At 34.3% G+C, this 22,385-nt stretch overlaps 2 protein-coding genes across 2 annotated transcripts; both read right to left on the reverse strand.

The window, feature by feature from the left end:
- Positions 1-1,023: 1,023 nt before the first annotated feature.
- On the reverse strand, positions 1,024-8,783 carry LOC110735225 (AAA-ATPase ASD, mitochondrial-like). Its single transcript, XM_021915408.1, has 2 exons — positions 6,732-8,783; positions 1,024-1,925 (listed from the first exon to the last, which is right to left on the reverse strand). The coding sequence occupies exons 1-2, from the start codon at positions 7,172-7,174 to the stop codon at positions 1,166-1,168; spliced, it is 1,203 nt and encodes a 400-aa protein (XP_021771100.1). The 5' UTR covers positions 7,175-8,783; the 3' UTR covers positions 1,024-1,165.
- Positions 8,784-18,161: 9,378 nt separating this feature from the next.
- On the reverse strand, positions 18,162-22,378 carry LOC110735226 (AAA-ATPase At3g28580-like). Its single transcript, XM_021915409.1, has 2 exons — positions 21,314-22,378; positions 18,162-19,387 (listed from the first exon to the last, which is right to left on the reverse strand). Exons 1-2 carry the CDS (start codon positions 21,751-21,753, stop codon positions 18,283-18,285), a joined length of 1,545 nt encoding a protein of 514 aa, XP_021771101.1. The 5' UTR covers positions 21,754-22,378; the 3' UTR covers positions 18,162-18,282.
- Positions 22,379-22,385: the final 7 nt, after the last annotated feature.

A 22,385-nucleotide genomic window follows, 5' to 3' on the forward strand; every position in this document is an offset into this window, starting at 1 on the left:
GGTCTACGGATAATAATATTAATAAAGGTCAATTTCCACAAAAGTTAAAAGACTTTGAGGAAAAGGACCTATGCAAACAAGTTCATTACAATCTCTAGAATTCCACCTTATAACATTGTCACCTAGAGTATTATCCGCACGCTTAACTTGGAGGGAGCCCAAGTTAATCTCCGAGATTAACATTCCAAGTTAATCTCCTCTCACAACTTTATACATATGTTTTCGTGCCACTTTACTATTTCACTTTTATTATTTAAAAAATAAAAGTAAAATAATATACTGTGAGAGAAGATTAATTTTTCATGTCAATCTCAGAAATTAACCTTAACTTGATAAATTGAAAAAGCAACAAAACTATGAGAAATAACATTAATATCATCAATAAGTAAGGAAAACGGAGTTAAATTGCAAGCCTTCTTCTTTACTCCATCCACAACCTTAGTAGCATCACTCTCCAAAACGACCGAGGAATAGTCCAACCTGCCAACCAATTGGAGCCCAAATCTGCAAACAGCAGCTTTAGCAACATTAGAGGGCCACCCAGCTTTCTCCTTGCGGAGAGTAGCCAGAAGCTTACCTCAGCATCTCTGATGACAACCCCCAAAGGTGAGATTATTTGTCGCGGACACTCAAAAAGTGAGGTTATTTCCAGCAATTTTTCCTTTGACGCATGAATGATCTCGAGTTTTTAATGAAATTAATATGAAACGAAGATTAGGTGGTCTACCACACGTTAATAAGAAGTTAAGATGCTAACTTAGGACCTGTTCTCTTCAGCTTAATTTTAGTTCAGTTTAATTCAATTCAGTTCAGTTCAGTTCAGCTCTTAATTTTCTTCTCTCATAAAATATTCATTTCAGCTCTATTCAGTTCATTTCAGCTCCAATCATTTCAGTTCAGTAAATCAGAACATAGTCTTAAACCTATCAAAACTTGCCCCCATTGCAATATATGATCACTCTTGTGTGTAAACAAGAATTAAAGAGGTAGCAGTGATAAGTGTTCAAATTAACTAATGTGAAATGAAAGGAGTAACACAAAATATTTGTTTTAAGTTTGTGGCATTTAAGCTCAATTGGACTCATGAATAAGTTAACTCACAATGCACAACTGTTTCGCCCTCTATTAGTTCAATACCGGCTATAGCTCAGGCAGGTGCGCCCCTTCATTTAGTCCAGTGTTCGCGCTCAACCATTACTCTGACTGATTGTTTTACAGCACAAAATTCAGTAAAGATTATCACCCTTTCTTCTCCACAAGCAGACCATATCCCATCAATAAAATTCAGTAACCCTGATAATGTTACCTCGCTTTTCTTGGTTTCGCCTTGTTCCTTCACCTTCTTCTTGATTGCATCCGCCCCTTCTTCGCCTTCCTTATCCTCACCATCCTTGTCTTGCTTCTTTTCTGTTGATCTTTGCCCGGTTAAATCAAGTGAGCAATCAATGTCCTCGATCACAATCATAGACTTACTCGACGTCTCAATTAGTAATCTCCTTAACTGAGTATTGTCCTTGACAGCAGTAAGCTCAAGGTCGTAAATATCATACTCTAATAAATTTGCCATTGACACAACCATGGTTGATTTACCCGTGCCAGGCGGTCCATACAGGAGATAACCGCGTTTCCATGGCTTTCCGATTTTTTTGTAATAATGTTTTGCCTTAGTAAAACGGAGAAGGTCGTTTACAATAAGTTCTTTTTTAGATGCCTCCATTGCAAGGGTGTCAAATGTAGCAGGGTGATTGAACTCGATATGAGTCCATAAGTTTGATTTTCCATATGAAGGTGATTCGTTTAAGTTTGTGTACAACTTTCTTTGTCTCTTCTTAATCGCGATTTCTTTGCCTTGATCTAAGACGTGCCCCAAGTATGATTCAGTGATGAGGTCTCTGTTGCGACTGTGGAATGTAAGCTTGTAATGCCTGTTAAATTGCTTAAACAAGTTAGCATTGCTTCAATATTAATAGCAACGTTTTAAGAAAGTCAATATTACACTAACATAATTAATTTTAATTGAAAATTTGATGCTAGAAGAAAGCCACATTAATTACAAACTTAGAGTTCGTTCACATTTACTAAACTGAACTAATTGGAGCTGAATTAAAATGAACTGAACTAAAATTGATTGGAGCTGAATTGAACCGAACTAAATTGATATTAAGTTGAAGTGAACAGGCCCCAAATCTTTAAAAAGCTACAAATGTTACTTACATACTTGCGTTTCTTAATATCTTTTCATAACCCGCTACATAATAGTATAAAAGTTACGAGTTCAATATAAAATGTTATCATCAAATAGGGCCAAAACAAGTGATAAGTGGAAGGCTTTAGAAACTGGACGAAAAGATTTATTTGGTTGGCAAAACCATACGGAGTAGGTTATTGCACTTTTTTTTAACAGATGAAGAAGGCTTGCATAAGTCTTGTAGATAAGTGGACTATTCCGTTAAAAGTTTGTTACTTCAAATGGTTAACAAAAGAGTTAGTGAACTTCGGAAATGGAAGTACGTGCTAAAATAATTGAATTCTTATAATCTTACCTTCAGCCAAAAATCCACTAAGGGCATGTTATATTCAGCTTAATTTCATTTTAATTCAATTCAGTTTAGCTTAGTTTTTAATTTTTCTCTCATAAACAATTTATTTCAGCTCTATTCAATTTAGTTAAGCTCAGTTGTTTCAAGTAAATTAGAACAAACTCTAAAATTTTCAAGCATTTTACCTTACCAATTCGTACATTTGTTATGTAGGATGAATATAGAGCATTTATAAATGGATCTAGAGTAAATAGTATTGCTTTTTCGTGTACGTTTTGTGTATCATTTATGTTCACTACTCAATTGTTATTGATCCATATAAATATAGGTGTTATATATTAAAATCTAACCCTAATGACTTAATTAGATAATAATTCAAACAAAAATTCAATTGCGTGGAGACTCGAGTTTGATTAGACTACAAAAATAGTAAAATCCTACCCAATGACCCGAACCAAAAGGATTATTTTACAATGCAACCAATATTCCCAAAAGTTAACAAAAGGTTTCAAGATATTAATAATCAAATCTTTAAAAAGTTGAGCACCCATTCACTATACATGGATATACTCCAGTATTGTATATTCTCTCTGTCTCTAAAAGAATATTTTTTTGGACATTTTTTATGGGTATTAAGAAATTTAAGTGGGAAATACAAGCGTATGGAAAGTTAGTAAAAATATATTGAAAAGGTAAATATACTTAAGATTTGCAGAAAAGAAAGTATTAAAAGTAAATGGAAAAAAACAAATTTTATATGAGGAAGTTAATTTTGCACAAATATTATTGTAAATTGGAGAATATTTTAATACAAATGGGAAGAAAGGAGTAATATAATTGAAGTATAAATGTTTTTGTTTTTTTTAAAGAAAATGTATTAATGTATAATACTATAAAGTAAAAATACGTGTACCATGTGAGCTACACACTAAATTTGTCCATAAATGAGGCCTACCACGTGAGCTACACACTAATTTTGTTCTTAAATGAAGCCCAATATTTTTTTAATGCTTGGTGAGGGTTATCCGCCATGTCGGTAAAGTTGATTGTTGGTTCCACGTGTATTATGTGTGCACATTTCCAATCTAAACAAACCAAACATCCTTTATTTGTTTGGTTTTGGTTCCACTCTACTACTCTAGCCTAGCCATTAATAGTTTAGTGATTGGTGAAGTCATCTACTACCTCTATTTTGCTAATCTTACTTTTACTTAGTTATTGTATGTAGTTATGAAATAAAAAAAATTAAATTAGGATCATACATTAAGAGAGGAGAGATATGATGACTAAGAAATTTATTAAATAAATTGAGCCCCACAAGATGGGCTTGTGAATGATACCAAGTAATAAATTAATAAAAAATTATCATATAAGAAATAAAGTAAAAGTGAGTAGAACTTAGAAACACGGATAAAAATAAAAGTAAGTAAACTTAGAGAAATGAAGCAAGTTAGTAGTACTTAATGTATTATACACTCAGTTGCTTTTTATCTTCTATTTATTTACTCTACCTTTTCATTTGAAGATGTTTTTAACAAATTATCCTATTTTCATTGTTGATCATGAAGATTCCTCTTATATATGCTTGCATAAATTTCATTTAGCCTTGTTACTTTTGTTTCTTAAAAAGTTTACTTATAACTTGTTTTGTTTATCTTAATTTTACTTATATTAGAAAATTTTGATATGATAGTTTAATGCTTTATGAAATACAAGTTTTGGTAAATATTAATAAAGGTTTTTTTAGTTTAAATCTAAATTAAAGTAGTTTTTAATAAGTTCATGTAAGTTTTGATAAAGATTAGATAAATTATGTAAATAAATCGTACACTTACTATAAATAATAAAATAAAGAAAAGACCTCATTTATCACCTTGAGATAAACAAAATTTGTTTATCAAGTGACAAATAGTAAATTATGAACAAAAAAATTTTAATCAACCTGATATATTTGTAATAGTATCGACAGTTACGGGATCAATTTTTTTTAATAAAAAATTGTTTATTTTTTTTACACTTTTTCCATTTAATAAATACTTTTTGTTTATAACGATGATAAACGTTATTTCTCAAAAATAAAATCCAGCACAAGAAATTGGAAAAGAAGATAAATTTATTTTAAAAGAGATCAAACTCTTTTTTCTCCTTCTAGTTCATTGAATAACCAATTTTCTATTTAATTTTTTTCTTTTTTCAAACTCAAAAATAGCAACCTCACCAACCATGGGCTTTTAAAACTTTTTCATTTTCTGAAGTCCAAAAAAAGCAAACTCAACAACTATGGGCTTTTAGTTTATATATAATACTCATTTGAAGTCAATGACTACCAACTGTCCAACTCTACCACATATTAGTCAACGAAAAAAGATACTCCGTAAAAAGGAATCCAAAATCAAAATCGATTAAATAATTGGAATTCTCTTTCTCTCTTCTCTCTAAAAATAATTGGAATATTCTCTGTATTTTTTGTTTTTGTTTTTGGGACTATTGGGCATTTCATACGCATGAGTCATGACGATGGATTCCACGCCATTTGCAACTCAGTCAAATTGAATATACTACTACCTTGATTTGACATCAAACAGAGAGGAAAAATATCTAATCGTTACACATAACCTGTAACGGAGGTAGTATATACATACTCATCCCGCTGTTGTTATTTTTACCCTATAGTTTTATGATCACTTTAATTTTTCGTTCTATATATTTGGTACGGAGTAAAAGAGAATAATATTATGTCCAAATTATTATTCGTGAGAGAATAATCCTAACACAATCTCTATGATTTACAAAAATCAAATAATCTAATAAGTAATTACAATATATAATATCAAATATATTTCACATAACATAATACTTCATCCGTTTCATAATGTTAGTTCCATATGGAATCAATCACATAAAATAAGAAAACAAATGTATTTGGAATCAAACATTAAAGTACAACACAATTCATAATTAATTTACTTATTTAACTTTTTTGATTTTTTATTAGAAAAACACAAGTCATAATTGCTTACTTTAAGGTAAAAATTTCCTTATTTAGAGTCATGTCATCAATCCACAATCAATTAATTTCAAAAATATCAAGTCATAAATGAAATATATTCAATATGGGGTAGATTTTTTTTAAACGTCCAAAATAGTATTTGGGACTAAGGCCCTGTTTGATTCACCTTAAAAAAAAAATATTAAGTTAAAATAATTTCAGTTCAGTAAAAATAAGTTCAGTTCAGTAAAATTAATTTCAGTTCAGTAAAAATAATTTCAGTTCAGTAAAAATAAGTTCAGTTCGGTAAAATTCAGTTTTCTTAAAGAAGAATTATAATAGAAAATCAGTAAAAATAATTTAAGTTCAGTAAAAATAATTTCAGTTCAGTAAAATTAAGTTCAGTTTAGTAAAAATAAGTTCAGTTCAGTAAAAATAATTTCAGTTCAGCAAAATTAAGGTGAATCAAACAGGGCCTAACATTATGAAATGGAGGGAGTATCGTTACACCAAAGATAAAAGGATTTGATTATAATGTTGATATCAAGATAATATGTCTAATTATTATGTTTTCAAATCAATTTAAATAAATTAAAATGCATAACTCTAATAAAATACAATCTCATACTCCCTCCGTCCCGAATGGTAGTCACTATTTCCATTTTTGGGACACCTAAAATGTTAGTCACATTTTATAATTTTAGGTCTCATATAATAACACAAAATGGCCTATATACCCTCATTTTTTTTGGCTTTATTATCTGTGCTTCCCAAAATACCCTCATATTTGCCTTGTACTTGTGCCTTAATTGAATGAGTTGTCTCCCTTTTTAATGACAATCAGTTTCTCTCTCTTCTTTTTGTTTTGCACATGATTGGATTTTAGTTTCCATGTACTTTATTTCTCCTTGATTCCGTGATTTTCACCCAAAAGTGACTATCATTTGGAGACGGAGGAAGTATTATAATGACCCATGAATCATGATATCATCCAAGTCAATATATGTAATCCCTATAATTTAAATCACTTACAACTCTCTAACATTTTTATATATTTGCATATTTTATATATTATATAAAAATATATAACATTTTTATATATTTGCAATAGAAAAATTATACACATTGCAATTATAATTAAAAAATACACCTACTAAACAGTCTGATTTAAAAACAAACAAACAGACGAACAATGTACTAACCTCTTCTCATCGGAACCAGGATAGAGAGCAATTCCTTGAGATCTAGTAACAGTCTTACAAGCATTCCACCAAACCTTAACACCTTGATACTCATCCGTAACTTCCTCGTTATCAGCTAATCCAAGCACTAACGACTTACTATCTTTAATAAAATTGGCCTTCAAACCCCTTGCTTTATTAGAGGTTCTTTCACTTAGGTACGTTTCAATGGTGGTGTACGCCTCGCTACGCTTGAAACGTCCACCTGCGTACTCATCAAAGCTGATGTGGTTGTAAGGGTTGACTACCTTAACAAACCTCTCTGTATAACGATACAGAAACGAGTTGATCGAATCGCGCCATTTGTATGGCAAGTATTGCTCGTACAATGCTTTCAGAAATACTATTGTTGCTAAAATTGAACCAAATTGCATAAATGTATCACTCGGATTTATCATCATCATCTTTTTTTATTTCCTCTCTTATTTAACTTTGTTTTGTGTAGTACGATTGCAGCCCATGTGAAATGTAATTTATAAATGTGTATTAATACATTGAAGAGAAACGTCAACGGTCAACAATCGTTCTTTCTAAAATAATGTCTACGATATTTCTTAAAAGTTTTTTTTTTTTTTTTTGAGGAAATGTTGTTTTAAGTGCCTTTTGATCAATAATATTTATGATGATGTGTTTTTATTATATTTCATTTGTTTAACTAAAATTACCAACACTTTTAATTTCACGGTTGTACAATATTATTTCAATAATCTGTTACACAAACGTCACAAATAGAATTGGGGTAGTAGATTTTTTAGTAAATTTAATCATAAATCATTATATTAATATGGAAATTTTGTCGAAAACCACCCGCTAAAAACACTTTTTTGTCAAAAACCACCCACTTAAAAATTTGTTGCCCAACACCACCCAAATTTAAAATTTTGTTGTCAATGACCACCTGACTCAACATTCCGACATTGACCATAAACTCCGGCGTTGACTTGGGGCACGTGACTTACACGTGACTTTTAATGACCCCCTAAACCACCTTCGCAATCACTGCCATTAACCCCCACAGTATGCACAACCGCCACAACCACCCCAAAAACCATCGAATTCCCCCCCTTCACCTGAAACCAATTACACTGCCCAGAAAAAAACCCCTACCCAGCCACGAAACGCAGCCACCACACCAAAAAGTTGAAAATCGACCACCTCCACCACCTAAATCCACCTCTTCTTCAGATCCAAACCTACCAACCAAAAATCCACCACAGCCGCTCTTCTCCTTTTCCTCAAATTTACCCTCACCACTTCGGAAACCTACCCCCACCACTCGTAACGCTAGACCCACCACCACAAACACCTCGCCCTACCTTGAAATCTTAGACCCACTACCCTATCCTTACGCTAATTCCCAGAAATCAACCCGCACTTTGTTTGCTGGAGATTGCGACATTTAACCTGAAATTTGCCCAGTTCCAATCAATTAGTAAACCCTAAATTAGTCAAATTGGGGGGAAAAAAACAAAAGACAACCACGGCAATGACACTGTAGGTTTCGGAATTATCTAAGGTTGTTGATACTAATTACAAACCTTTTCGTCACTAACAATGGAGCTTTTACAGATGGATGAGAGTGAAAGAACAGAGAGGGGAGAGAGAAGGAAGAGGAGAGAGACTATAGAGGGAAGACTGAAAATTTCGAAAGGAAAATAAAAATAAAAAATAAATAAAAAATAAAAAATTGGAAAGGGAGGGTTCATTAAAAGTCACGTGCCTTCAACGCCGGAATTGGCCAGTCAATGCCGGAATTCAGCCCATAGTGGTGTTTGACAACTTTTTTTTTTATAACAGGTGGTCCTTGGCAACAAATTTTTTTTCGGGTGGTTTTTGACAAAAAAGAGTTTTTAACGGGTAGTTTCTTACAAATTTTCCTATTAATATTGATTGAAATTCCCTTAACCATGAGCTACAATAGATGATTAAACCCTTAACAAAGGATAATATAAATATTAGAGCTAAGGAAGAATAAAATCTTGACAACTATCTTCGTGTATCAATACACATAAAATTTACATTGATCGAATTGTGTTATTAATAAAGCCGATATAAAATATTAGGAGCTCTTCTGGTAAGAAGGCAAAGTTGCATAAACTGATAAACATATCGTATTCGGGTATACATCATCATCACCAATTATGTCAATATCTTATTTCGTTTTTATATTAAAGACCACTGCCTTTACTATTGACTCATACATGTGAATGTAATGAATTAATTAATGTGTACTAAGATTAAGACGACCCTTCGTAATTAAGAAATAATTTTGCGATGACAGAAACTGACATAGAGTGAAGGAGACCCAAAAGAGGCGTCAATGATCAACATTACTTGGTCTTTTTTGTTCTTTTATTATAAGGAGACTTCAAGTCTTTGGGTTGTTTTCTAATACATTCACAAAACAAGTTCAATGTATCTTTTTTTTTTTTTTTGAAACAAAGTTCAATGTATCTTAATGTTACTGTGCATGCGGAGTAAAAATAGTCGTTTTACTTTTGTGGTGATGTACTACCTTTTCGGCCCAACTCTTTTTTCACTATGCATTATTATAAGTCAAAATTTTGATACAAAATAATTTAGCAACTTTTATTTGATATATATTAGGAAATTGTATCTTAATTTCTATATATATGATATATAATTTTGAGAAGCTATTGTGTCAATCCGGACAAACAAAATGCAGATTTTTGATTCTTTAATTGGCGAGATGATATCCTCTATTGGCTGGATAATATCCTCCAATAACTGAATAATATCCTCCAGTAACTGAATAATATCCTTTATTAGCTACATGATATTCCTTATTGGGCGGATGATATTTCTACTAGCTGAATGATATCCTCTATTAGTTGGATGATATCCTCTACTAATTGGATGATATCCTTTATTGGCTATATAATATCCATATTGGCTGGATGATAATTCTACTGGTTGGATGTTATTCTCTATTGGCTGGATGATATCTTTTATTGACTTATAATATCCTTTTATTGTTTGGATGATATTTCTACTATTTGGATGAAATCCTCTATTGGCTATATGATGGCTGGATGATATCCTATAGCCAGATATCATTCAGGCATGATATCATATAACCAATAGAGGATCAGTGCGTTTCTTGTGCGGCAGGGTGCCCTATTAGTAACCCCTAAAGTAACACCTCAAGTAACCCCTCTATTAACCCTCCAAGTAATCCCCAAAGTAACCCCTCAACTAACCCCACTTAAGTAACCCCCCAAGTAACCCCTGACCAGACCAAGTAACCCCTGACCGTATCAAGTAACCCCTAATCGGACCTGATAACCCCCATAGTAACCCATAACCAAGTAAGTAACCCCTAATCCTACACCACCTCAAAGCCATAAACTCCACCACACCACCACCACCTCTCGTACTCACTACCCCATGCCACCAGCCCCAACGCCACCAGCAACAATGCGCAACAACCATGCTGCCACCAACTCCGACACCAAAAAACACCCTAACTTCCAGCAACCACCAACCACGCCCAGCAACCGACACCAGCAACCCACACCAACCACGCCCACCAACCCACACAACCAACCACCAGCAACCCCACCAACCACGCCCACCAACCCACACTAACTCTGATCCCAAAACGAACCCACCCTAACTACTAGCAACTCCAATCCCAAAACCACCCACACCAACCATGCCCAACAACACACACCACGCCCAGCAACGAACCCACCACCTCCTGTACCCGATGCCACCAACTGCGCTGCCACAAACAAACCCAAATCCAACCAAAACACATCCAAACCAGAAAAACAAAAACAATTAAATCTAACAAATACCTTAATTATTAACAATGGCTTCAAATTGGCTAAAAAGGCAAAATTTGACCATGAAAACACTAGATCTGGAGTTTTCATGGTTGAATTTGACTTAAAAACCTCTAAATTGTTTTCCGACGACGGAGTATGAGGAGCTTCACGACGACCACGGGCTAGGTTGGAGCTTCAAGGAAGTCGAAGACGATCTGAATTGGAGAAGGAAGTTGACGACGATCGTTGGAGCAAGAAGTCGGTGCTTCAAGGATGAGAAAATGGAGGAGAGAAGAGAGGGAAATTTTTTTTTTTATGGCTGGCCGTACGGTGCGGCCAGCCGCATATAAAACTTTGTGATAGAGGATATTATCCGGCTAATAAATGATATCGTAGACACAATTATAAATGATATTAAATAACCAATCAATAGAGGATATCATCCAACCATGATATCATATAACCAACAGAGGATATTATCCAGCCAATGAAAGATATGTACAACTTGTTTGATGATATGTATAATTTGTTTAATAATATGTATAACAATGGTGTAGCCTCCATTGAAGTGCTAATACTAAAGGTTATGGGTATAACATAACCACTACTGGAAAACAGCCAAATTACGACGGAAATTTTCCGTCGGAAACACCTTGTTTTCCATCGAAAAACCAGTTTCCTTCCGTCGTAACTGGTTGTCGCGATATACTTTGTCGGAAAAACGCACTTTTCCGACAAAAAATCCGTCGAAAAAGCGTTTTCTGATGGAATTTCCGACGGAAACCATTCCGTCTGAAGAGGTTTTCGGGCCTAGGAAAGTCCGTCGGAAATTTCCGACGGAAATTATTCCGCCGGAAAATTCCGACGGAAATTCCGTCGGAAAATTTAATTAAAAAAAACAAAAAAAAACTGGACCCACCCAAAACCACCAGCCCCACCCTAGAACCACCAGATCGTTCTTATCCCACCACCACCGACACTACCACACCATTATTGAACCCCAAAAAATGAAAATAAATCCCGAAAACACCCAAAAAAATGAAAATTAAACACTAAAAAACAAAAATTAAACCCAACGAAACAAAAATCAACCCCAACGAAATGAAAATCCACCCCCATATATTCAAAAATTAACACCACAACGAAAATTAGCCCAAAAATCTTAAATTAACAACGAAATCGAAAAAATCCACACAATTATCTAATAAAATTCATAAATTAACATAACAATTACAAAAATATACAATTAGCCAATAAAATTCATAAATTAACATAACAATTACAAAGAAATTAACTAGATCTACAATCTAACCTAAATTAAAACTAGATCTACAAAACAAAAACCTTGAAAACAGTCGGCTTTGTTATAATATTGTTGCGTCGTTGTTGTTGTTGTTGCTTTGTTGCGTTGTAGCGTTGTTGATGTTGTTGCGGTCGATGTTGGTGGTGGTTTGGTGGTGGTTGATGGAGAAGATGGAGGATTGGTGGTTGAGGGAGAAGATGGAGGATTGGTGGTCGAGGGAGGATTGTTGTAGCTGTTGCGTTGATGCGGCCGTGTTGGTGGTGGTTAGAAGATGGAGGATTGGAGAAGAGTAGAGGGAGTAGAGACGGAGAGGAGGGGCAGAGGGAAAAGAGGAGAGAGAAAGAGAATGTGAAGGGGAAAGTGTAAAGAGGCGGAAGAAGGGAATTAGGGAAAGTGAAGGGGGGGGGGGGGTTAGTTGTTTAGGGTAGGTTCCGAATTTTTTTTTTTTTTAAATTAGTTTACGACGGAATTTTCCGTCGGAAAATTCCGACAGATATAAATTCCGTCGGAAAATTAAATTTCCGACGGAAAAATCCGTCGGAAAGAACATATTTTCCGACGGATTAATTTTCCGTCGGAAATTTCCGACGGAATTTTCGAATTCGTCGGAAATTTTCGACGGAAATAAAATCCGTCGGAAATATTGATTTTTCCGACGGATTTTTAGGTCCGTCGGAACCATTCCGTCGGTATTCAGCCTGATTCTTGTAGTGAACTTGCTCATTTCTCAACCAAAATACATGCGTATGTTATCCAAATGCTTACAATTCAACATACAATCATATAGGTTAATCATATATATATGATGACATATAATTCTGAGAAGCTATTGTGTCAGTCCGGACTGACAAAATGCGGATTTTTTATTTCTTCAATTGGCGGGATTATATCATCTATTGGTTTCATGATATCCCTTATTGGGCGGATGATATTTCTACTAGCTGAATGATATCCTTTATTGGCTGGATAATATCCTTTATTGGCTATATGATATCTTTTATTGGCTGGATGAGAATTCTACTGGTTGGATGTTATTCTCTATTGGCCGGATGATATCTTTTATTGACTATATAATATCCTTTATTAGCCGGAAGATGTTTCTACTAGTTGGATAAGATCCTCTATTGACTATATGATATCATGGCTGGATGATATCCGACAACCTCATGGATGGATGATATCCGATAGCCAATAGAGGATCAGTGCGTTTCTGGTGCAGTTGGCCGCACGGTGCGGCAGAGTGCCCTATTAGTAACCCCTAAAGTAACCCCTCAAGTAAATTCCCAAGTAACCCCTCTAGTAACCCCCCATGTAATCCCTAAAGTAACCCCTGACCGGACCAAGTAACCCCTGACCGTACCAAGTAACCCCAGATCGGACCTAGTTACCCCCTTAGTAACCTCTAACCAAGTAAGTAACCCCTAATCTTACGCCATCTCAAAGCCTTAAACTCCACCACACCACCACCACCTCTCGTACTCCCTGCCCCATGCCACTAGCCCCAACGCCACCAGCAACCACGCGCAGCAACCATGCTGCCACCAACTTCGATCCCAAAAACCACCCTAACTACCAGCAGCCACCAACCACGCCCACCAACCCACACCACCAACCACCAGCAACCCACAACAACCACGCCCACCAACCACGCCTACCAACCCACACAACCAACCACCAGCAACCCCCACCAACCACGCCCACCAACCCACACCAACATTGATCCCAAAACCTACCCTAACCACTAGCAACTTCGATCCCAAAACCACCCACACCAACCACGCCCAGCAACACACACCACGCCTAGCAACCCACCACCTCTGTACCCGCTGCCACCAACTCCGCTGCCACAGACAAACCCAAATCCAACTAAAACACAACCAAACTGGAAAAAACAATTAAATCTAACAAATACCTTAATTATTAACACTGGCTTCAAATTTCACTTCAAATAGGCTAAAAAGGCCAAATTTGACCATGAAAACACTTGATCTAGAGTTTTCATAGCTGAATTTGGCCTTAAAAACCTCTAAATTGTTTTTCGGTAACAGAGTACGAGGAGCTTCACGACAACCACGGGCTAGGTTGGACCGTTGGAGCTTCAAGGAAGTCGACGATGATCTGGGTTGGAGAAGGAAGTAGACGACGATCGTTGCAGCAGGAAGTCGGTGCTTCAAGGATGAGAAAATGGAGGAGAGGAGATAGAAGAGAGAGAAAAAAAATTTATGGTTGGTCGTACGGTGCGGCCAGCCGCATATAAAACTTTGTGATAGAGGATATTATCCAGCCAATAAATGATATCATAAACACAATCATAATTAATATTATATAACCAATTAATTGAGGATATCATCCAACCATGATATCATATAACCAACAGAGGATATTATCCAGCCAGTGAAGGATATGTACAACTTGTTTGATGATATATATAATTTGTTTGATGATATGTATAACAATGGTGGAGCCTCCATTGAAGTGCTCATACTAAAGGTTATGGGTATAACATAACTTGCTTATTTCTCAACCAAAATACATGCATATGTTATCAAAATGCTCACAATTCAACATACAATCATATAGGACAATGAATTTCAATAATTATTGTAGGCGTCGTTCAAAGTGTGCCTACGTTAAAGTATGTGGTGAATATGCTTGACACTCATAGGAAGTGGGAATTGACATAATACGATTAGGGACAAGGAACGTAGGGATCCGCCAACAAGTTTGTAAGGAACTTGTAAACCGTTCACGGATCATAAAAGACAACCACAATAAGGGACAACGATAGACAACAACGATTGACCCGTGAAGGTTACACCTCATTCATAATCCATGAGATTACTAATTCCATATGGTTCGGAACCACGAAAGGAGGATCGGGGATGATGGTAAGAAGTGAGTCATGGAGTCACATTCGCCCGTATTGGCCTCTACTCGATTCTTATAGTGAAAAATGATTCCTGCGATCCCAAAGGCATACAAACAAAATATTCAATTTTCTCCAAACTATTATTAAGCTAAATTGGTTTAATATTAATGCAACACATTATTCTAAAATATTAGTGATCACTTGATTTAATAACAAGATTAAAAGGAACCTAAACCGGTTGTCCAAATTATCTTATTAGGCGTGATTTTCAATTACATATTCCCTTTAAACATGCAATATGGTGATCATAAACAATAATAGAGTAAACATTAATATTGGAAGCAATTTAACAATGATAGTGTTAGTCAAATCAAATATAAATTAACCTAATCATGATACTAGCAATATTAAAATAAAATAAGAGTGATTAAATTAACTAATTACTCACATTCTGCGCGTTCCTTTAAATTGCTACATCATGAATAAATTGTTAGTAACTTCAATAGAAAATATAAATCAAATGAAAATTAAATTAAATAAATGTAGATTTGATTTGGTCCAAACCCTCAGTTATTTGTACCTTTCACGCCTTGGTTTAAGGACGTAACCTCGGGTTAAGTATGGACTCCTTGGAGTGCTTAAGGAAATAATGGTGTAATTAGGAATATAGGTTTGAGGCTTAGAATATGAGAGAAAGAGAAGAGAATGATTTTTGGTGTAAAAGAGAGAAAGAGAGAAGGATTTGATGTCCCGAACTGCAGAAATGAGGGGGGTATTTATAGGGAAAATGAGTAGAGGGAACACGCGGAACCCTAAAAAGATAAAATCCCTAAAATATAACATCGTGACACGGCAAAGAGTACCGTGACACGGTGCCTGGCACCATCAGACGGGGAAAATTCCCGTGACACGGTGGACAACTGGAGTGACGCAGGACAAATTTGACCTACGGAAGTGAAAACGCGTAAAGGGTTTACGCGGAAAAGACACGAGAAAATTCCGTGACACGGCACACGTACCGTGACACGACAATGTCCACCATGGCATGGTACAGTACACCGTGTCACGGTATGGTAAAACGCGAAAATTACACGGATAAAGCACCGTGACACGGTGAGAAATACCGTGTCACGGCAGCAGGTACCGTGTCACGACAACAGGTACCGTGCCACGGTGGAGTTTGACGTAAAAAAGCTTCAAAAAATAGCACTGTGACACGATGTACAGTACCGTGATACGGTGCCTGGCACCGTCAGACGGGGCATAATCCCGTGACACGGTGCTTTTGCACTGTGCGCGGTGATTCAAGTTTTTTACTTGTTTTTAAAATATCATAACTTTTGATCCGTAACTCAAAATAAGGCATATAATACATCATTGGAAAGCTTATCAAGTATAATTTCCAAGACAATTAAAATCAAGTCAAAATGATTTGTATATTTTACGATAAGACCGTTTTAGTGAAAGAGTGTCGGTTTTGGGCCGAGTTTAGTGTTTTGCTCATATCTTTTTCGTTATAACACGGAATTGGGCTTATGATATATGGTTGGAAATCTTATTTCAAAAACCATCCATCCAAATAATAATTGGATCAAAATTATTTATCCATAAAATCAGTTCAGCTCTGTTTTGCGATGTGGACACGAAAAGTGGAAAATAGGTTATGGTTTAGGGAAATGACCTAGGAAATGGATTGGTTTATGAAATGTATTGGATAGAACATGGATTTAAGCACTCCAAAGATTAAATACTCAACCCGACCAACAATGGCGGTGAAAGGTGTTCATCATCGGGTTTGGTTTTGGGGAGACATTTTAAGGTGTCTACAATTATACATCACATTAGAAAACCCTAATTTGATTTTTTAGGCATTTTCTAAAAAATTCAAAAATCTCAAGTTTTCTCTCTCTTTCGCCATGGATGACCTCGCTCCTCTCCTTTGCCGTAACCACCACCAATTTTTCATCGGATGAAAACTTATTTTTCATCGCAAGATGATGACGATGATCCGATACGTTCTCGAGTTTTGACTGACGAAATATTAGGTGCCCACCCAATACTTTGTGTATAATTTTTATTTATGTTAAATATTTCGTAGTTTATAAGGACATAACATATTTAGTTCGTCAAAAACTTTTGTATGCCCCCGGTTTACAATAATTTTATTGTACATCGAACATTTTGCGAAATGTGACCCTTTTTTTGTACAAAAGTGACCCTTTTTCTTTTACAAAAGTGACCCATATTTCAAAAAAGTGACCCATATTTCAAAAAAGTGATCCCTTTTTTTTCACAAAAGTGATTTTTTTCACAAAATTGACCCCTTTTTTCACAAAAGTGATCCTTTTTTTTCACAAAAGTGACTCATTTTTTTACAAAAGTGACCATTTTTTTCATAAAAATAATTAAGCTACATATGCAAAACAGAGTACTCCGTATCAAAATCAACAAAAATAAACACAAAATTAACATTAGTCATGGAAAAACACAACAATCCCAGTCAAACAAATCAATTAGAGAGAGAAAGATCATCATCTTCAGTTCCATGCATCGTCATCGTCATCATCAATCAACTCACGTTCATCTCCACTAAATCAAATTCAAACTTTTCATTCTTCCAAATTTTCAGCAAAAATGAATCTAATTCAATAAATTTCACAAAGATTTTCAAATCAGCAAATAAAGTTATCATTTATAAACAAAAAAAAAAATTGCTATACCTAGACGATGGAGCAGATGTGGAATCGTCGCCATTATCGTCGGAAGAAGAAGATGTAGAAAGATTAATCAAGACGTTCGTTCGTTTGTTGGTTGTCATTGCAGATATTATAGCATTATAGAGAGACAAAGAGAGGGGAATAGAGCTGAATGAATGGAAGATGAAGAAAGTTTTTAGTGCGAGCAAACCGATTTACAATAATGATAATGTATATCGGATTTTAATAAATTTTTGTGTTCAGTTCATAGCATCAAAAACATTGAACCTAAGACAATGTCGAATAAAATTTCTCAAAAAGATGCCAAATAATTAAGTCAAGATAATGATGATGATAAAAATATATAAATAAATAAATAAACCCTATTCAAACTTGCTCATCTAGCTCAACAGTCAACACTACTAAACAATACGAATTATATTAAAATTGAAATAACAGCCATATACATTATTAGCACATATGTGGTACTAGTTTTATTGTTAATACTACCAATTACATGTTTTTTTTTTGGTGTTTAGAGAGCCACAATGATGAGTTGATGAGACTCGATCTCATATCTACTTGTAATCGAGAGGGGCTCTAACCACCTTGAGCTAATCCCTCACTCTCATCAATTATGTTTAATTAGTTATGCGTTAAAGATGAATAATTTTAAAATGAGCAAATATAACATTTACCTCAAAACAAAAGTTATACTACATAATAATTTAATTTGATTATAACTAAGGTTTATAATTAATTGCAAAATACATATGACAACATGAGGTATCACTTAATAACAAGTACGTACTAAATCCCCTTCTCCCCAACATCATGGTTTTTTTTTCATACATTATTCGTCATTCTTAGTCTTATTCTCATTAGCATTTTCTTCTTGTTCCTCCTTCCCTTCTTCCTTAGCCTCTATTTTTGCTTTCATCTCCTTCTCCTTTTTTTCCTCCTCTTCCTTCTTCGATTGATCATCCAATTTCGCCTTTTCCAAAGCTTTCACCAAATTTCCTAAACAAACATCAACATCTAACTCAAGAGACTTGGGCATCAAGCTCTCAGCAACATCAGCAGGGTTCATCTTCGTCTCCTCTAACAAGCCCTTTATAGTATCAAACAAACGATGCGACTTAACATCTAGATAATTATTCGCAAGCATCTTAAACGACTCAAAACAACAATACGAAAGCTCAATATGAACATCCATTCGCCCCCTTCGAATAAGTGCTTGATCAAGCTTCTCAAAATGATTAGTAGTAAATATAATTAGCCTCTCTTCTCCAATAGCAGACCAAATTCCATCAATAAAATTCAACAACCCTGAAAGAGTTACCTCACTTTTTTTGCTTTCTCCTTCATCTTTCATCTTCTTCTTAACCTTCTCCTTATCATCTTCTCCTTCATCATCCTTCTTCTCATTCTTTGTCGTTGATCTTTCTCCAGTAAGATCAAGAGAACAATCAATATCTTCAATCACAACTATCGACTTCCCTGAAGTCTCAATGAGTAGCTGCCTTAACGTAGTATTGTCTTTAACCGCGGTTAGCTCAAGGTCATAAATGTCATACTCCAACAAGTTAGCAATGGCTACAATCATGGTTGATTTGCCAGTGCCAGGAGGTCCATACAAGAGATAACCGCGCTTCCATGGCTTTCCGATTTTGTTATAGTAATCCTTAGCACTTCTAAAGCGAAGGAGGTCATTTTTGATGGCATTTTTCTTGGTCTCTTCCATACCTAGGGTTTCGAAAGAAGCCGGATGCTTGAACTCAACATGGCTCCATAAGCTTCCTCTACTATAGTATGATCCACTTTTTTCTTTTACGTTGGTGAACAATTTTCTTTGCCTGTTCTTGATTGTGATTGCTTTGCCTTCGACTAAAATGTAATTCAAGTATGTTTCAGTGACAAACTTTCTGTTACTTCCATGGAATGTAAGTTGATAATGCCTGTTACAAGGATAATAAACCAAAATATTGGCATTAGTTAGGTTTTTTTTTTTGTATTCTAATTTCCAAAAAGGAGTTTCTCTTTGCCTGATTTTACAATTATACAATATTGATTTCTGGTTGTTTTATTATTATTATTATTATTATTATTATTATTATTATTATTATTATTATTAAATTAAACCCCGTATCACGCCTAGGTTTTACAAAATTTTGTAACAACTTGTAATGTTAATTCAAAGTCTATAAAAAAATAATCCTCAAATTTTTATATGAAATTGAAAAAAGTTGAATCTAAGGGCCTGTTTCTATTTACTAAACTGAGCTGAACTGAATTGATTGGAGCTGAACTGAATTGAAATGATTGGAGCTGAAATGAAATGAAATAAATATTTTATGAGAGAATGAAATTAGGAGCTGAGCTGAACTAATTAGAGCTGAATTGATTGTAGTTTAATTGAACTGAATTGAAATTAAGAAAATGTGAACAGACCCTAAATTTATATTCAAAACTGAGTCCCGAATCCGAATTAGCCTAAAGGATGAACCAGATGTAAACCCAAAAAAGATAGGAAAAATATGTGAATAATTTTTTTTAGGAAGTGAATTATAATTATGTATGATTTGTTGATTTTTTTTTAGGAAGTGAATCACAATTATATACAAAAATAAATAGCTTTTTTTTACAAGGTGATTTTTTTTTTTAAAAAAAAGAAAAATAAAAGTTTTGGAGGGAAAAAACCGTACCAGTAAAATGACACGTGTCATTCCTGCTGTCTGTTTTAATATTATATATTGATATTGATTGATTCTATGCTTATTGAGACCAAAAAATGTAGTAATATGATTATAACAAAATGGAAGTGACTGTTATTTTCAGATGGAGCATGTGACTTTTTTATTTTTTTTTATTTTTTTTTTATGAAATTCTCTTTACTACTCCTTAACTGGTCCGCCTGGTCGTAATAGACTCAACACTCAACTGTGCTGACGATGAATCAAATACAGAGATTGGCCATTTGGCCGGTGTATGTGGACGTTGGAGACTATGACCTCTATAATACTATGACTTATATTATATAGTTGTATATGTCAATATGGTGCCATTTAATAGATTAATGCACAAATGCACACCAATGACATCAATTTTTTGTGGTTCCTTTAATTGTTATGAAGAATTTCATTGTTCTTTATGCACAAGGTCAAGTGATAAATCAACAAAAATAATTCTAATTAATTTCAATACAATTTTTTTTTTAATTCCAGGTATGTAAGAAAACGACAAGTTTACCACATTAAAAATCAAGGGAAGTGATAAGCTCTGAAAAATATACATATTTTTTTTTTAGCGTTTAATTCAACTTATAATGAGTTTATCAACCTACCGATCTATATATCTCTAATATTTATGATTCTGTAATCTATCAAACAACTTCTCCATAAACTCCATATATTACTGCTAAAATGGATAGTAGTCGGTGATACATGACAACATTTTATTTAAAAATAAATAAATAAATAATCCTCCAAAACTACGTATTAGCTAAACTTGAAGTTATTTACAAGGAAGCTAATTTAAGCTTCTCAAATTGAAGCTATGCAAGCTATATAGGCTATGATATCAAAAACCTAATATAAATCTAACTCTAATCCTCAATTATTTTGGGCGTCTTTGATAAACTTTTTTTTTCTGGTGTTTAAGGAACCATAAGAGCAGATGATGAGAATCGATCTCAAAATTTTGATACACCTTTGGTCCCTTAGATTTATTATTTATTTATTTATTTATTTTCCTTTACATTCACTCTCAAATTGAGATACACTTATAGGGAAAAAGAAATTCCACTAGTTAAATTACAAACTAAAAAGCATTAAGATTAAAAAAATAATAATAATTAAAAAACAATAGATTTTGAAGCAATGTACCTTTTTTCATCCATTCCAGGGTAGAAAGTAATGGTTTGAGACTTAGCAAAACTCTTATGGCTAGTCCACCATACCTTAACACCTTGATAGACATCGGTCACCTCCTCGTTATCAGCTAATCCAAGCACTAACGCCTTACCATCCTTAACAAAATTACCCTTTAATCCCCTCGCTTTATCCGAAGTCTTTTCACTAAGGTAAGTTTGTATGGTTATGTAAGCCTCACTCCGACTAAACCTTTCCCCGGTATATTCTTCAAAGGTTATATGAAGATACGGAGAGAAAAACCTTACTATTCTCTCCGTGTATCGATACATAAATGAACGGATCGAATCACGCCATTGATGAGGGAGGTATTGCTCGTACATGGCCTTTACGAACATCATTGTTGCTAGAAATGACCCAAATTGCATGAACATATCGTTTGTGTTCATCATCATCTTTTTTTTTTCTTCTACTTCTTTAGAATATTCTAAAGTGATTTTTGTTTTTCTTTTTGGAGGTTTTTTTTTTCTTTGCTTATTAATTCAAACTTTTTTGATTTAGTATGGTTCATGATCATGGCTATTTATATTGTAGTAATGCTACGAGAAAACGACGACTTATTAAGCGTAGGTAGGTCTTGGGGTTATAATATATTAATATTGAAAGTTTTAATTCTTTTTCTCTGTTTTGTCTTTCATGTTGAACTTTCAATATTTATATAATTTTATGTAGAGATTTTATTATTGGTGTAAGATTTTATTTTGTTTAGGTAAACTTTTGTAGGTTATATATTTTGGCGAAGAACATCAAAACAAGTTAAAGCATTTGTTTCACAAATATTTTACATTTTACCGATTGGATGTTGGTGTAGTAGTGATAGGGACTACACTTGGTAGGAAGGTCCTGTGTTCAGACTCTCGCAACAACAATTGAAAGGGAATTGGAACTTAACCGACTAGAATTGATCTCAAATCCGGATTAGCCCAAAGGGTGAATCGGGTGGAACGCAATAAAAACAAATAGTAGTAAGATTAGTTTCATTGCTTCCCTGCTGCTGATTCCTTAAGAATTTATAGCCTGATTTGAC

This window comes from Chenopodium quinoa, unplaced genomic scaffold (genome assembly GCF_001683475.1).
Source record: "Chenopodium quinoa cultivar QQ74 unplaced genomic scaffold, ASM168347v1, whole genome shotgun sequence".
NCBI lineage: Eukaryota > Viridiplantae > Streptophyta > Magnoliopsida > Caryophyllales > Amaranthaceae > Chenopodium > Chenopodium quinoa.